Source organism: Stegostoma tigrinum, chromosome 4, assembly GCF_030684315.1.
Source record: "Stegostoma tigrinum isolate sSteTig4 chromosome 4, sSteTig4.hap1, whole genome shotgun sequence".
NCBI lineage: Eukaryota > Metazoa > Chordata > Chondrichthyes > Orectolobiformes > Stegostomatidae > Stegostoma > Stegostoma tigrinum.
Window position 1 is genome coordinate 128,804,231 of NC_081357.1, and position 18,142 is coordinate 128,822,372.

The 18,142-nt window shown below is 43.3% G+C and overlaps 1 protein-coding gene across 10 annotated transcripts in view; it reads left to right on the forward strand.

Annotated features, from left to right (window-relative positions):
* Positions 1-18,142, forward strand: part of otofa (otoferlin a) — a 343,946-nt gene that overhangs the window by 66,927 nt on the left and 258,877 nt on the right. For all 10 annotated transcript variants that reach the window (XM_059645651.1, XM_059645653.1, XM_059645659.1 and 7 more), the window contains exon 3: positions 283-371. In XM_059645651.1, coding sequence (XP_059501634.1) covers positions 283-371 — 89 coding nt within the window. The remainder of the gene's footprint in view (positions 1-282; positions 372-18,142) is intronic.

The following is an 18,142-nucleotide window of genomic DNA, read 5'->3' on the forward strand; positions in this document are numbered from 1 at the left end:
ACAATAAGGAGTTTGCAAAGGGGTATTAATTGCAGTTATCTATAAAATGTGAGTGAGTAACTTTACAATTTGTGTTTTTTTTTATTCTGATTGTGTTATGATTGCACTTTGAAGCTGAATCAGAGGAAGATTTATCATGTGCCATAACCTTGTCTTCAGTTAATCAAAATCCTGGATTTTAATTGCTCATAATCTAATGTTCATCATTTTCCTTTCATAGCCAGATAAATGGAAATGTTAAGACAAGCCAGACTAATTTTAATCACTCTTTGTTATTCACAGACTTTCCGATGGCCTATTGCCAGTAACATCGATGGAAATGAGATGTTGGAGATCCAAGTTTACAACTACAGCAAAGTCTTTACAAATAGGTGAGGCATTGCAATCTATTCCTTGCATTCATTCACAGGTTTTGATATTAACCAAGACTCTATTGTTTTTGTTCAGGAGAAACCAATTGGCAGACATGCAGCAGGCTGGATTATTGAGTATCTTTATTCATAACACAAAATATTTGCAGAATGCGTGAAATGTTTCATTATTTCTTCCATTCAATCACTTGTATAATAGTAATTGCTAATTTTGAATCCATTTAGGGATGATAGAAACAGTTTTTTTTTAAATGTGCCCACAGAATGGGACATCATTACCTTGATCAGTTTAATTGTTCTTGAGAAGGTGGAAGAGAGCAGCTGCATTGAACAACTGCAGTCCATAATCCGTAGGTGTGCTATGTTGCTGGTAGGAAGGGACTTACAGGATTTTAGACCACTGGCAGCGAAGAATTAGCAAAATAGTTCAAAACGAGGATGGTGCGTGGTATGGAGGTGAACTTGGATGAATAGTTGGTGGTTTTCTCATGTACCTGCTGCCCCTGTCTTTTTCGCCGGAGAGTTTGCAGGTTTGGAAGGTGCTGTCAAAAGGAGATTTCACTTGTTGCTGCAGTGCACATTGTATGTGATACACACTGCTGCCACTCTGTGTCAGTGCTGAAGGAGTCGGTGTTAACGATGGTGTATGAGGTGCCAATCAAGCTAGCTGCTTTGTTCTGCGTGGTGCCAATTTTCTTGAGAATTGTTGGAGCTGGACTCATTCATGCCAGTTCTGCGCTCAAAGATTGAAATTTACCACTTTGCATTTCAAAGCGACAGATATCTTTAATCCTGACAGATTGGCTTTCTCCATTACACTGTCCAACCTCAGAGCGATAACACTAAAATCGCTCATTAGCAAGCTTGTAATTTGGAAGAATAACACAAAATTTTCAAATGCTGATATCAGACCTCTTCATTGTGCTCATAACGCCAAAACTAAAGCAATCACATAACATCCAGTGTTAATGAGAAGGACAATGTTAGCGAGTTTTGAGAAGATTTGTAGCTCAGGTTGAGGTTCTGGATGTGAGTTTGCTCACTGAGCTGGAAGGTTAGTTTTCAGACGTTTCGTCACCATTCTAGGTAACATCATCAGTGAGCCTCCGACGAAGCGCTGGTGTTATGTCCCGCTTTCTATTTATCTGGTTAGGTTTCTTTGGGTTGGTGATGTCATTTCCTGTGTTGGTGATGTCATTTCCTGTTCTTTTTCTCAGGGGATGGTAGATTGGCTCCAAATCAATGTGTTTGTTGATGGAGTTCCGGTTGGAATGCCATGCTTCTAGGGATTCTCGTGCGTGTCTCTGTTTGGCTTGTCCTAGGATGGATGTGTTGTCCCAATCAAAGTGGTGTCCTTCCTTATCTGTATGTAAGGATACGAGTGATAGTGGGTCATGTCATTTTGTGGCTAGTTGATGTTCACGTATCCTGGTGGCTAGCTCTCTGCCAGTTTGTCCAATGTAGTGTTTGTCACAGTTCTTGCAAGGTATTTTGTAGATGACGTTCATTTTGTTTGTTGTCTTTTAAGTTCATTAGCTGCTGTTTTAGTGTGTTGGTGGGTTTGTGGGCTACCCTGATGCCAAGAGGTCCGAGTAGTCTGGCAGTCATTTCGGAAATGTCTTTGATGTAGGGGAGAGTGGTTATGGTTTCTGAGCCCGTTTTGTCTGTTTGTTTCGGTTTATTGCTGAGGAATCGGCGGACTATGTTCATAGGGTACCCATTCTTTTTGAATACGCTGTATAGGTGATTTTCCTCTGCTCTGCGTAGTTCCTCTGTGCTGCAGTGTGTGGTGGCTTGTTGGAATAATGTTCTAATGCAGCTTCGTTTGTGGGTGTTGGGATGGTTGCTCCTGTAGTTCAGTATTTGGTCCGTATGTGTTGTTTTCCTGTAGACGCTGGTTTGAAGTTCCCCATTGACTGTTCGCTCTACTGTGACATCTAGGAATGGCAGTTTGCTGCTGTTTTCCTCCTCTTTTGTGAATGTTATGCCAGTAAGGGTATTATTGATGGTCTTGAAGGTTTTCTCTAATTTGTTTTGTTTAGTGATGACAAAGGTGTCATCCACATAGCGGACCCAAAGTTTGGGTTGGATGATTGGCAGAGCTGTTTGTTCGAGTCTCTGCATTACTGCCTCTGCTAAGAACCCTGATATCGGAGATCCCATGGGTGTACCGTTGGTTTGTCTGTAGGTTTTGTTATTGAAAGTGAAGTGGATGGTGAGGCATAGGTCCACTAGCTTGATGATGTTGTCCTTGCTGATGAGGTTGGTGGTGTCTGGTGTATGTGTCTTCTGTTCTTCTAATAGTGTAGCCAGTGTTTCTTTGGTCAGGTTGATGTTGATGGATGTGAACAGGGCTGTTACGTCAAAGGAGACCATTATTTCATCCTCTATCTTGGTGTCTTTGATGGTGTTCGGGAATTCTTGGGTGGAGCGAATGGAGTGGTGTGAGGCTTCTACTAGGTGTTTTAGTCTTTGGTGTAGTTCCTTGGCTAATCTGTAGGTTGGTGTTCCAGGTAGCGATACCACGGGTCTGAGGGGGGCTCCTGGTTTGTGAATTTTCGGTAGTCCGTAGAAGCGTGGTGTGTTGGATCCATCTGGTTTCATTTTTTGGACAATGTCTCTGTTCAAGTGTCACGTAGTGTTCTTTTGTTTGCGCAACTCTATCCCAAAACAGGTTGTTATTTGTAACCATGGAGGAAAATACAGCAAGTTGCAAGCATGCAAGGTCATGTCTTTGGTTGGCCCTTCTGTACATGCTCAAGAATGGCTTTGTGCTATTAACCTTGATCATAATCAAAGTGCAATGTGAACTGTTCACCTGAGAGCAAGTATTGCTTTTGGGTTTTTTTGGGCACGTGGTGAACTTTATATCATTGTGTTTGCATTTTGTTTGAAGAAACATCCAGCACAACGTTACAAAAACTACCTTCGCCTAAAATATTTATTTGAAATAAATAGCAGAATGAGTAATTTTGTAATTAGAAAGAAAATTCAAAGAAACAATAACAATGACTTCCTAATCTTGCAACCACTGTATAAGGAGGAGAGATGAAGGCCATTCTGTCCAGAGTCCGCACTGTTGTTTTATAAACAATTCAGTTCCTTATCTTATCTTATCCTTCCCAAATCCCTGTGAGACCTTCTCCTTCAACTATTTATCGAATTCCTTTTGAAAGCTACCCTTGAATATGTTCCCACAACTCAAAGATCATACACTTTTCCAAATGCTAATTATTTGTTGGAGAAAGCTTTCATCTTATGTGATTTTTAGTATTGTTTTATCCCCAATTTCCTTAAATCCAGATTCTCTGGCTCTTAGACCTTCAGTTCTGAAATATAGACTGAAGCATCAACATCTAGAACATAGAACAACACAGCGCAGAACAGGCCCTTCGGCCCTCGATGTTGCGCCGACCTGTGAACTAATCTAAGCCCCTCCCCCTACACTATCCCATCATTATCTATATGCTTATCCAAGGACTGTTAAATGCCCCGAATGTGGCTGAGTTCACTACATTGGCAGGCAGGGCGTTCCACGCCCTTACCACTCTCAGAGTAAAGAACTTGCCTCTGACATCTGTCTTAAATCTATCACCCCTCAATTTGTAGCTATGCCCCCTTGTACAAGCTGAAGTCATCATCCTCGGAAAAAGACTCTCACTGTCCACTCTATCTAATCCTCTGATCATCTTGTATGTCTCTATTAAATCCCCTCTTAGCCTCCTTCTCTCCAATGAGAACAGACCCAAGTCCCTCAGTCTTTCTTCATAGGGCGTGTGCTCCATTCCAGGCAACATCCTGGTAAATCTCCTCTGCACCTTTTCCAATGCTTCCACATCCTTCCTGTAATGGGGCGACCAGAACTGCACGCAATATTCCAAATGAGGCCGCACTAGCGTTTTGTACAGTTGCAGCATGACAGCACGGCTCTGGAACTCAATCCCTCTACCAATAAAAACTAACACATCGTTCGACTTCTTAACAGCACTATCAACCTGGGTGGCAACTTTCAGGGATCTATGTACATGGACACCAAGATCCCTCTGCACATCCACACTACCAAGAATCTTTCCATTGACACAATATTCTGCCTTCCTATTATTCCTCCAAAGTGAAGCACCTCACATTTATCCGCATTGAACTCCATTTGCCACCTTTCAGCCCAATTCTGCAGTTTATCCAAGTCTCCCTGTAACCTGCAATATTCTTCCACACTGTCCACCACTCCACCGACTTTAGTGTCATCTACAAACTTACTAACCCATCCACCTATGCCTGTGTCCAAGTCATTTATAAAAATGACTGACAGCAGTGGTCCCAAAACAGATCCTTAAGGTACATCACTAGTAACCAGATACCAAACTAAATATTTTCCATCAAGCACCACTCATTGCCTTCTTACAGAAAGCCAGTTTCTAATCCAAACTGCTAAATCTCCCTCAATCCCGTGCCTCTGTATTTTCTCCAATAGCCTACTATGTGGAACCTTATCAAAGGCTTTACTGAAGTCCGTGTACACCACGTCAACTGCCCTACCCTCATCCACATGCTTGATCACCTTCTCAACAAACTCATGAGGTTTGTGAGACATGACCTGCCCTTGAGGAATCCATGCTAACTATCTCCTATCAAATTGTTGCTTGCTCGATGATTATAAATCCCATCTCTTAAAATCCTTTCCAAAACTTTCCCTACAACAGACGTAAGGCTCACAGGTCTATAATTACCTGGGTCATCCCTACTGCCCTTCTTGAACAAGAGCACAACATTTGCAATCCTCCAATCCTCTGGTACTAAACCTGTAGACAATGAGGACTCAAAGATCAAGGCCAAAGGTTCCACCACCTCCCCCCTAGCTTCCCAGACAATCCTCGGAAAAATCCCATCCGGCCCGGGGGTTTATCTACCTTCACACCTTCTAGAATTGATAGCACCTCCTCCTTACTCACCTTAATCCTTTCAATTCTAGTAGTCCGTAATTCAGTTATCTCCTCTACAATATTCTCCTGTTACTCAGTGAAAACAGATGAGAAATAATCATTTAGCACCTCTCCAATCTCCATAGGGTCCACACACAACTTCCCACTTCTGTCTTTGACTGGCCCTTTCATGCCCTAGTCATCCTCTTATTCCTCAAATACCTATAGAAATCTTTAGGGTTCTCCTTTATTCTACCTCCCAATGTCTGCTCATGTCCCCTCCTTGTTCTTCTTAACTCTCTCTTTAAATCTTTCCTCGCTAATCTGTAACTCTCCATCGCCTCATCTGAACCATCTCGTCTCATCGTCACAAGCCTCCCTCTTCCGCTTAATAAGAGATACAATTTCTTTAGTAAACCATGGTTCTCTTACCTTATCACCTCCTCCCTGCCTGACAGGGACATACCTATCAAGGACACGCAATCTCTGTTTCTTAAACCAGCTCCACATTTTGATTGTCCCCATCCCCTGCATTTTGCTAACCCATTCTATGCCTCCTAAGTCTTGTCTAATCGCATTATAATTTCCCTTCCCCCGTCTATAACTCTTGCCCTGTGGCATGTTCCTATCCATTTCCATTGCTAAAGTAAACATAACCGAATTATGATCACTGTCTCCAAAGTGCTCACCTACCACTAAATCAAACACCTGGCCTAGTTCATTACCAGGTACCAGATCCATTGTGGCCTCCCCTCTTGTCGGCCCTTTGACATACTGAGTCAGGAAACCCTCCTGCACACATTGGACAAAAACTGATCCATCCGACATAGTAGAGCTATAGTATTTCCAGTCAGTGTTAGGGAAGTTAAAGTCTCCCATAATGACCACCCTGTTCCTTTCACTCCTGCCCTGAATAGTTTTGCCAATCTTCTCCTCTACATCCATGGAACTTTGCGGAGGCCTATAAAAAACTCACAGCAGTGTTACTTCTCCTCTCACTCTGAATTCACTCTGAGCCTTCGTTAAACTGTTCCAAGTGTCACTGGGCACTTTTCTGACAGAATGCCTGATGCTTGATGACAAACCTGGAAAGTAACTTTCTATCACAGTGTAAACGTTTGTGAAAACATAACTGAAAACCTTTGCAAATGGAAAGGGTGAAAGTAAACACATTGATCAGTATTGGTGATATATTCATGATCACCATTTGACTTCAGGAGATTGAGTAAATGAGAAAAAAACTTGATTTAGTCGCCGAAGGTTACTGTAAGTGGTTGGAATTGGGTATGATCCCTTAAAATATACACGCTTAAATTTTTCTGAAGTCTTTCAGAATGTATTTATGAGGCAAAGACCTGAGATTTTGAAGAAGAATGGCCATTCAGCCCATCGAGTCTGCTCCTCCATTCAATGAGATCATGGTTTATCTGATAATCATCAACTCCACTTTCCTGCCTTTCTCCCATAATCCCTGATTCCCCTCACTGACTAAAAACGTGTCTACCTCAGTATCGAATATGCTTAACAACACAACCTCTGCAGTAAAGAGTTCCATGGATTCAAAACCTTTACGTGAAGAAATTCCCCCTCGTCTCTGTCTTAAATGGGTGACTCCATACGCTGCTATTTTATCTCACAGAGAACAAACCAACATGGGCAGTAAAAAGCGAATTGCACTTATTTCATCAAACTCACACTTTTCTTCAACAAAGGTAAAATAGCATGCACTGTAACCCTACCATGGGTAGACATGCCTGTTTTGCACATGCTATGCACTTCAGATAACACTGAACTGCAAGACTAGGCTCGTTCCAAGGTTTGCTTCCAGCGCCTGGCCAAGAATGTAGTCCTTTCATTTTAAAATCTGAATGCCTGGGTTACGGATTTTCCTTTTTTTCTATTAATTCTGGCTCCCAGAAAGAAGATTGAACGTGCATTTGTCATTTTCCTTCACACCGTTTTATGAAAAGGTTTGTCAAAAAAAACTGATGACCTACCCTCCAAAATGTGTAGGCTGTGCAGATACTTCATACCAAACACACAAGAGGAAAAGATATCCACACTACAACGGGAGTAAGCAATTTGCAACGCAGCAAAATTGATGAACTTCCCTTGTCACCTTGGCAGGAGATGAAACAATAAGTAGAACAGAGGCTGCAAGTTGTGACCTCTCTAAAAATGGATCGTTTGAGTATACTATAGTGTGGAGCTGGAGGAACACAGCAGGCCAAGCAGCAACAGAGGAACAGGAAAGCTGACGTTTTGGGTCTTTCAGAAGGGTACCGAAATGAAACATGAGCTTTCCTGCTCCTCTGATGCTGCCTGGCCTGCTGTGTTCCTCCCGCTTTACGCTGTGTTATCTCAGACTCCAGCATCAGCAGTTCTTATTATCCCCTTGTTTGAGTATAATGTTTGTTATTCAATACCTAAAGTCTTTTGTAACCTGTTTCATTTTCCTTTTGAAAGCACAGTTTTTAAACAAAACAGAATCAAAAATTACTTAACATGATGAAAACAAAAGATTCAAAATTCTAAAAGATTTTCTCAAAGTCCGTTCAAACCTCCTGATCCTTACAGTAAAACTGTACCATTTGGTTATTAACCCCTCTAGAGTCAACAAGTTTCTTCGTATCCAAAGTATCTATACCCCTCATAACTTTGTACGCCTCCCCCAGGTTCACCTCAGTCTTCTGCGCTCCAAGGAAAAAATAAAAATTGAATAGCAAGGAGTATTTTGAATGTTCAACAGGGCTGTGTTAGCAGCTTTCGTTTCCATTACCTAGCTTAGTACCATCTAGGACCATCTAGTTTCATTCATAAAGGGAACATTACTATCAACATAATTGCACAGTATCATGTTATTTATTATAGATAACAAAGTGTGGGGCTGGATGAACACAGCAGGTCAAGCAGCATCTTACGAGCACAAAAGCTGACGTTTCGGGCCTAGACCCTTCATCAGAAAAACTCTCTCTCTCATGTTATTTATTAATTATTTTTCAACACCTGACAGAACCCAAATGTTTTTTTCTTGTTGTGACAAGGTAGAATATAGTATGTGGACAATGGGCAGCAAATGATACTTTGAAAGGGACTTTCTTGTTTGGGTGAAGCCTGCTTCATTCTATGCAGCAAATGTTACACATCTATCATTCTTTCTGACTAACAGAGTGACACCATTGCTGATACTTTTGGCTGTCTCATTCTTTTCTAACTATGGAAGCCCATTTATGAGCCAGTTTAATTTCTGTCAGGGAAATTAAAGGCAGCAGCTATCAATAATTCACGAGCACAGTTCATCTTAATGAACAACAGACGCTGAACACATACAGTATCAAATGGACACAAATTTAATTATTGAATCTGACTGGATTCAGTATCCTATGTGTCAACATTCTTTTAGGTTTCAGTCATCATGAGACTAATTATTTGTACCTGGCCCTTTTTTTGAAGCGACTGAGCAAGATAATTATGGGAATGTTTGCTTTCCATAAATGCTTTTGTGCTCAATTGCTATTGCTCATACCTTGGAACTGCAGCATGTGGGTTTTTGATTGCAGTTCGATTCAGGTGACAAGCCATAAATTATTATTCATCACTTTTTATTCAATTTTTCCAATTTGAATACTTTTAAAGAAATCAAAATCTTTTGGCAGCAGACATCAGCTTTGTTAGATGAAGGCATTAAGGGAAATGAGCCAGCAATGGGTAAATGATGTTTGCATAGAATCGCTGAAGTGCAGAAAGAGGCCATTCAACCCATCAAGTCTGCACCAATCCTCTGAACAGCACCCACCCAGACTCACCCTAACCGCGCATTTCCTACGTCTAACTCATCTAGCCTGCACATCCCCAGACACGATGGAGGAATTTAGTATTGCCAGCCCACCTAACCTGCACATCTTTGGACAATGGGAGGTAACCAGGACACATAGAGGAAACCCACATAGACATGGGGAGAATCTGCAAACTCTGCACAGACAGTCACTCAAGGATGGAATCAAACCCACATCCCCAGTGCTGTGAGGCAGCAGTGCTAACCATTGAGCCCCTATATTGCCCTCGGATGATGTTAAGGTATTGATTAGCCTTGATCTAATTCATCTATTGAGCAGCCTTAACAGAAAGAAGACCTGAGGAGTCTGAAATCATATCACATTTATTGCCAGGGAAATTAAGTACTAAGATATGAAGGCTATGATACAGTTTTACAGGGCACTAGTGAGACAACATGTGGCACACTGCATACAGACTTGGCCCGCTTTTCAAGAAAATATATCAATGCATTGATATGATATGGTATCAATCTTCCCCTGAACCTCCTCCAAAACATTCACATTCTTCCTTAAGTAAGGAGACCAAAACTGCACATTGTCTTTGACATGTGATCTCACCAATGTCCTGAGTAACTGGAGTATAACATCCTTTCTTTTATTTTCAATTCCTCTTGTGACAAAGGATAGGACTCTGTCCACCTTCATAATCACTTGCTGTAACTGCATACTAACTTTTTATCAGTCATGCACGGGAATGTTTGGATCCATCTAAACCACAGAATTCTGCAGTTGTTCACATTTAAATAACACACTGTTTTTTTTTATTTTTTTCCTGCCAAAGTGAACGGCAGGGAGTTGGGTTGTAATGGCAGTGCAATCAGACGAGTCTGGTCTAGACCTTGGTTGAACACATTTGAGCACCCAATGGCCTATACCTGCTTCTAACTCACGCCACATGACAGAAGGAAGGCTATTGATACTTTGTGTACATGATGCCCTTGTGTGTTTCATGCCTCTAAGATTCTACATAAGAATGGAACCAAGTGTTAAGCTCCTCTAGAGGGAATTTTTTGGATGATCACCCCTCCCCCTGCTCCATGAGCTCTCCCTCCCCTTCTCCTTCCATTAATATACATTATGATGTGCCAATGACCAACACCTCCTTGAACTATGGTGACCCCTTGCAATATGTTCCCTGGACAAGTGAACAGCTTTCTTCTAGAATTACAAGCACGATAGCCAGAGTTTCATTGAGGGCTCTCCCAAGTTTTAATCAACTATCTGACCAGTGCATGATATTCCATGTATGGGGTAGCAGAGAATCATCTTGTTCTGCCGTTGTTACCACAAGAGGAATTGAAAATAAAAGAAACGATGTTATACTCCAGTTACTCACGACATTGGTGAGATCACCTTCATCAACATCCAATAATTCAACTCCACTTTCATGCTTTGTTCCCTTCGTCTGTGGACCCCCATCCTGAATGTGTTCAATAACACCGTATTGACCACTTCATGCAAGCAAGGATTCTAAATTTCAGGACCCTTTAAATGAAGAAAGCAGGAGGTAATGGGTGCAAGTATGTTTAGAAGACATTTTGGTAAGTGCATGAATAGGAAAGGTCTGAAGGGATATGGGCCTGACGCGGGCAGGAAGGACTAGTTTAGTTTGGGATTATATGCAGCATGGACTGGTTGGACCAAAGGGTCTGTTTCTGTGCTGTTTCGCTTTACAACTCTATAAATGAGAAAGGAAAGTATACAGTTAATGGCAGGATCCTAAAGAGCATTGGTATAAAGATGGATCTCGGGGTCCCAAGTCTATTGAGTCCTAAAAATACCAACACAAGTGTGGATAAGGTAATAAAGAAGGCAAATGGTATACTTGCCTTCATCAGTCGGGGCATTGAGTACAAAAGTTGGCAAGTCATGTAACAGCTGTATAAGACTTCAGTTGGGCCACATCTGGAGTATCGTGTGTAGTTCTGATCGCCACATGAGAGGAAAGATGAGGGGGCTTTGGAGAGGGGCAAAAGAGGATTACCAGGATGTTAGATAACAAAGTGTGGAACTGGATGAACACAGCAGGCCAAGCAGCATCTCAGGAGCACAAAAGCTGACGTTTCGGGCCTAGACCCTTCATCAGAGAGGGGGATTGGGAGAGGGAACTGGAGTAAATAGGGAGAGAGGGGGAGGCAGACCGAAGATGGAGGGAAAACAAGATAGGTAGAGAGGAAAGGCTGGATGAACATAGGCTCTCTGATGAAGGGTCTAGGCCCGAAACGTCAGCTTTTGTGCTCCTGAGATGCTGCTTGGCCTGCTGTGTTCATCCAGCTTCACACTTTATTATCTTGGATTCTCCAGCATCTGCAGTTCCCATTATCTCTTAGGTAGAGAGGAGAGTATAGGTGAGGAGGTAGGGAGGGGATAGGTCAGTCCAGGGAAGACGGACAGGTCAAGGAGGTGGGGTGAGGTGGTAGATAGGAAATGGAGGTGCGGATTGAGGTGGGAGGAAGGGATGGGTGAGAGGAAGAACAGGTTAGGGAGGTGGAGGCAGGCTGGGCTGGCTTTGGGATGCAGTGGGTGGAGGGGAAGAACTGGGCTGGTTTTGGGATGCAGTGGGGGAAGGGGAGATTTTGAAGCTTGTGAAGTCCACATTGATACCATTGGGCTGCAGGGTTCCCAAGCGGAATATAAGTTGCTGTTCCTGCAACCTTCGGGTGGCATCATTGTGGCACTGCAGGAGGCCCATGATGGACATGTCGTCTGAGGAATGGGAAGGAGAGTTGAAATGGTTCGCGACTGGGAGGTGCAGTTGTTTATTGCGAACCAAGCGGAGGTGTTCTGCAAAGTGGTCCCCAAACCTCTGCTTGGTTTCCCCAATGTAGAGGAAGCCACACCATGTACAATGGATACACCTCTGCTCGGTTCGCAACAAACAACTGCACCTCCCAGTCACGAACCATTTTAACTCCCCCTCCCATTCCTCAGACGACATGTCCATCATGGGCCTCTAGCAGTGCCACAATGATGCCACCCGAAGGTTGCAGGAATAGCAACTCATATTCCGCTTGGGAACCCTGCAGCCCAATGATATCAATGTGGACTTCACAAGCTTCAAAATCTCCCCTTCCCCCACTGCATCCCAAAACCAGCCCAGTTCTTCCCCTCTCCCCACTGCATCACAAAACCAGCCCAGCTCGTCCCCTCCCCCCTCTGCATCCCAAAACCAGCCCAGCCTGTCTCTGCCTCCCTAACCTGTTCTTCCTCTCACCCATCCCTTCCTCCCACCCCAAGCCGCACCTCCATTTCTTACCTACTAACCTCATCCCGCCTCTTTGACCTGTCCGTCTTCCCTGGGCTGACCTATCCCCTCTCTACCTCCTCACCTATACTCTCCTCTCTACCTATCTTCTTTTCTCTACATCTTTGGTCCGCCTCCCCCTCTCTCCCTATTTATTCCAGTTCCCTCTCCCCATCCCCCTCTCTGATGAAGGGTCTAGGCCCAAAACGTCAGCTTTTGTGCTCCTGAGATGCTGCTGGGCCTGCTGTGTTCATCCAGTTCCACACTTTGCTATCTTGGATTCCACAGCATCAGCAGTTCCCATTATCACTTACCAGGATGTTGCCTAGATTGGAGTGTATTAGCTATTAGGAGAGATTGGACCAATTTGATTTGTTTTCACTTGAATGTCGGAGGATGAGTGATGACCTGCTAGAAGTGTGTAAAATTATGGGCAGCATGGATAGGATGGACAATCATAATCTTTCTCACAAGGTGGGAATGTCAACTACTAGGGGGCAGGGAGTTAAAGTGAGAGGGGAAAGTTTAAAGGAGATGTGAGAGAAAAGTTTTCTACATAGGCTGGTGCATGACACATGCAGCCAGGAGAGAGGTGGTAGAAGGAGATACGATTGCAATATTTAATTGATATAAAGACAGAAACATGAAAAGGCAGGGAACAGGAGGATGTGGACAATGTGTCGGTAGATGGGGTTGATTTGGACTGGCATCATGGCCACCACAACATGGTGGGCCAAAGGGCCTGTCTCTCTGCTGTACTCTTCTATATTCAATGATAGCAGAATGTTCCTACAAAGAGGGATTGGGCGAGTTGGGCCTTTTGTTTGAAGATCAAAAGGTGATCTCATTGAAACTTACAAAATACTGAAAGGAATAAACAGGGTCAATGCAGGTAAAATGGTTTCCTAATTGGGAGCTCTTGGCCAGGGAGCAAAATTTAAAAACAAGGGAGATGCCTTTTCGGCCCAAAATGCGGCAAAATGTTTTTATGAGAAAAAAGGGAAGCTTTGGAATTCTCTACCTCATTTTGGAAATATATGGACGCTCAGACTTTGTGTATTTTCTGACTACCGGTGGCTTAAGGTGTTATAGGGAGTGGGAAGGGCAAAAGGCTTTGGAGTGTATGATCAGCCATGATAGTACTGAATGATGGGGAAGGGTTGAATGATGACTGGTAACCCAGGTTGAGGGGACAAATAAAGGCAGTGCAAGGCACGCATTTTGTGAGCATGCAGCCTGGTTCAGTGTGAATGACTGGTAGGTCATGAATAGAAAGCCCGGACATACAGCCTGGTGCAGTCCCTGAGCTGGAGGTGTGTCCCTGATCAGACAATGTCCTTGATGCAGCGTTACAGTGAGAGTTACCAGGGCAGCCTGAGGTACAGCATTGAAAGGCAGAAGCATCCTGTAAATGGTCAGAGATGTGCCATGAGGGTTGTTAGATACTGGCACAGATGCCAAAGGCCATTGAAATGGGTTGCATATGGCTGGGAATTTCAAAACATAACTATATGTGGTCAGAGCATTTGACCCCTTGAGCTTATTCCACCAGGCGCTACACAGCAGGGATATGATTGTTTTTTATATACGGCATCATGAGGAAAATAAAGCCATGTGTTTCCTACTGGAACCTTCCCAGATTGCTGCTGATTTTGTGCACATATACAGCTTGAAGATAAGATTGGTCCAGGCAGCAGAATCAGATTGACAAGACCTTCATTCAATGAGTCCTGCAATGTGTGTACACTCTTAAGTCTGGTGTTGAAATCAATATGAAACAGCATCATATTGATGTCAAAATTAGAGCAGGAGGCTTGAACTGACCCTGTTAGGAATTAGAATGAGACTGCATCCTATGAAGCATCTCTCTCTCTCTCTCTCTCGCTCTCTCTGCACTTCTGGTATTGGATCAATGTGAGGTCAAGCCCTGTCACAGATCCAAGTGATTATCATGGCTCTGTTTGATGGTGTTGTTCTGCAACCTTCAGAGCAAATTGAAAAATGGAGGATGTATTTGCCTCCATTAATTGCAGGCAGACCAGGCAAGCAGCAGTCTGCCGTGAACAGGGTTTTACCTCGTGACTCGACAACTTGGAGAGTTTTAATCTACAACTGTAATACTTTTGTGAAGCTACAACAACATTTGCAGTTGAAGCGCACCCGAGGGCAGGTTCAAAATTGGATAATAAAATAAGAGATAGAGATAACAAGGTGTAGAGCTGGGCGAACACAGCAGGCCAAGCAACAGCAGAGGAGCAGAAAAGCTGACGTTTCAGATCAAGGGCCTTCTTCAGAAATGGGAGAGGGAAAGGGGAAATAAAAATGAAAAGTGTATACTAATCCTCAGCTCCTCAGCAATGGGCTTTTTTAAAATTGATTCAGGGCAACTGAGGCTCACTGGCAAGCTCACCATGAGTGGCCCTTCTCCAGTTAGCACAATGATAGGCATTTTGCCTTCAGCAGGGTATGTGTATCGAGAGTCATAGAGATGTACAGCACAGAAATAGACCCTTTAGTCCAACTCATCCATGCTGACAAATTAATCTAGTCCCAGATCTTTGGCCCAGATCCCTCTAAACCCTTCTATATTCATGTTGCCACCCAGGTGCCTTTTAAATATTGCAATTCTACCAGTTTCCATCACTTTCTCTGGTAGCTCATTCCACACATGCACCTCCTTCTGCATGAAAACGTTGCCCCTTAGTCTCCTTTTAAATCTTTCCCCTGTCACCTTTCTCCTGCACCCACTAGCTTTGGACTCCCCTACCCAGGGAAAAAGATCTTGGCTATTTACCCTATCCATGTCCCTTGTGATTTTATAAACCTCTATAAGGTCACCCCTCAGCCTCCGACCATCCAGGGAAAATAGCCCCAGCCTATTCAGCCTCTCAGTATAGATCAAACCCTCCAATCCCGGCAACATCCTTGTGAATCTTTTCTGAACCTTTTCAAGTTTCACAACCTCCTTCCTGTAGCAGGGAGACCAGAACTGAATGCAGTGTTGGTTCTAATATTTCCTGTAACATAAGAATTTGGATGTGCATAATGTGATATTGAAAGATCTAACAGACATTGAACATGTTCACTAATGTATACAAAAATGCCTTGGCTGACATCAGGCTATTCAATCACAAACAGAGTATGTTTCTCTCAACTTGCCATGTTTCCAGTGATCGAAGCTAAGATCACGTGTAAGATTTTTACACCTTGCAATCACATGCTTAGACACAGTAATAATATCATGACTGTGTCTGTTAAAAGTACACTGCTACACTGTCTACTATACAGGGATAACACACCAACATTAGAAAGGCAAATGTAATGTAAGCATTCATTTCAAGACGGCTAGAGTACAAGAGCAGAAATATACTGCAGAGGCTGGAAAGACAGTGGTAAGACCGCATTTGGAAAATTGTGAGCAGCTTTGGGCTCAGTACCTAAGGAAGGATGTGCTGGTGTTGGAGAGGGTCCAGTGGAGGTTTAGAGTGATTCAGGGAATAAAGGGCTTCTCATATGAGGAGCCTTTGAGGACCAATCTGTACTTCATGGAGTTTATAAGGATATGAGGAGTTCTGATTGAAACATACAGAATACTGGGAGGCCTGGATAGAGTGAGCATGGAGATGATATTTTCAATAGTAGGAGAGACCAGGGCCTGAGGTCACAGCCTCAAAATGAAGGGGCAACGCCTTAGAACTGAGATGAGATAGAGTTTCTTCAGCCAGAGGGTGGTGAATCTGGGAACTTATTGCCACAGAAGACTGTGGATGCCAAATCATTGAGTGTATTTAAGACAAAGATAGATAGTTCCTTGATCAGTAAGGGGATCAAGGGTTACGGTGAGAATGCAGGAGAATGGGGTTGAGAAACATATCAGCCACGATTGAATGGCACAGCAGAAGCAATGGGCCAAGTGGCCTGATTCTACTCCTATATTTTACGGTCTTATGACTAACTCCTTTATCAAAAGGTACAAATTTATGCCAAACAAATATATAGATGTATGTGCCATAAATTTACCTATTATGTTAGCTGATTAACATCGAGTATACAAGATGAACAATTCAAACATCAATGTAACCCCTGGAAGATTTGATAACACACCCTGATCTGGTGTTTGTGTACTCCTCTGGAGAAATAAGTGTTGTTCTTTGCTGCAATTTTTTTCACAAATTGGTTGTTTCATTGCTGATTGCTGTCCCTCAGCATCAGTGCACAATCCAAGATAACAAGGTGTAGAGCTGGATGAACACAGCAGGCCAAGCAGCATCAGAGGAGCAGGACAGCTGACGTTCCAAACCTAGACCCTTCTTCATTTGCTGATGAAGGGTCTAGGCCCAGAACGTCAGCTTTTGTACTTCTAAGATGCTGCCTGGCCTGCTGTGCTCATCCAGCTCTGCACTTTGTTATCTTGGATTCTTCAGCATCTGCAGTTCCTATTACCTCCAGTGCACTATCAGTATTCCCCAGTCACTTCCTGCATGTATGGTCTATCAGATATTGATCTGAACCAATTTCTGTTCCATCACAATGTAGCCCCAAGGACTAGTAAGGACTTTGTTTGACCTGAACTAGTTGTGAATTGAAACCATTGCTGCTATACAACTATTTGTAATTTCTAATTCACACTCCCTGTCCATTGCTCAGTGTTGGTAACCCTCCATCTGCCCTCTGGTCGTGCATCTTTTTCATTTTCCTCTGTCTTTGAAGAATAGTTAGACAAAGTCACTCACCTACACTGACTGTTTCCTTTCAACACATGGCCTCATCACATGTGGGCCCCCTCTTGTCCAGTCTTTCCATCAACATACTGACAAAATCCTGACTCATGTTCCCTGCCAAGCCACCAGACCATGAGAACAAAGAACAAAGAACAAAGAAACCTACAGCACAGGAACAGGCCCTTCGGCCCTCCAAGCCTGCACTGATCAAGATCCTCTGTCTAACCTGTCATCTATTTTCTAAGGGTCTGTGTCCATTTGCTCCCTGCCCATCCATGGACCAGTCCAAATACGTCTTAAAAGATGCTAACGTGTCTCTGTCTACCACCTCCGCTGGCAACGCGTTCCAGGTACCTACCACCCTCTGTGTAAAGAACTTTCCACGCATTTTTTCCTCCTCTCACTTTGAACTCATGACCCCTAGTGATTGAGTCCCCCACTCTGGGAAAAAGCTTCTTGCTATCCACCCTGTCTATACCCCTCATGATTTTGTAGACCTCAATCAGGTCCCCCCTCAATCTCCGTGTTTCTAATGAAAATAATCCTAATCTACTCAACCTCTCTTCATAGCTAGCATCCTCCATACCAGGCAACATCCTGATAAACCTCCTCTGCACCCTCTCCAAAGCATCCACATCCTTTTGGTAATGTGGCGACCAGAACTGCACACAGTACTCCAAATGTGGTCAAACCAAAGTCCTATACAACTGCAACATGACCTGCCAACTCTTGTACTCAATACCCCGCCCAATGAAGGAAAGCATGCCATATGCCTTTTTGACCACGCTATTGACCTGCGTTGTCACCTTCAGGGAACAATGGACCTGAACACCTAGATCTCTCTGTTCATCAATTTTCCCCAGGACTTTTCCATTTACTGTATAGTTCGCCCTTGAATTTGATCTTCCAAAATGCATCACCTTGCATTTTCCCGGATTGAACTCCATCTGCCATTTATCTGCCCAACTCTCCAGTCGATCTATATTCTGCTGTAATCTCTGACAGTCCCCTTCACTATCAGCTACTCCACCAATCTTAGTGTCATCAGCAA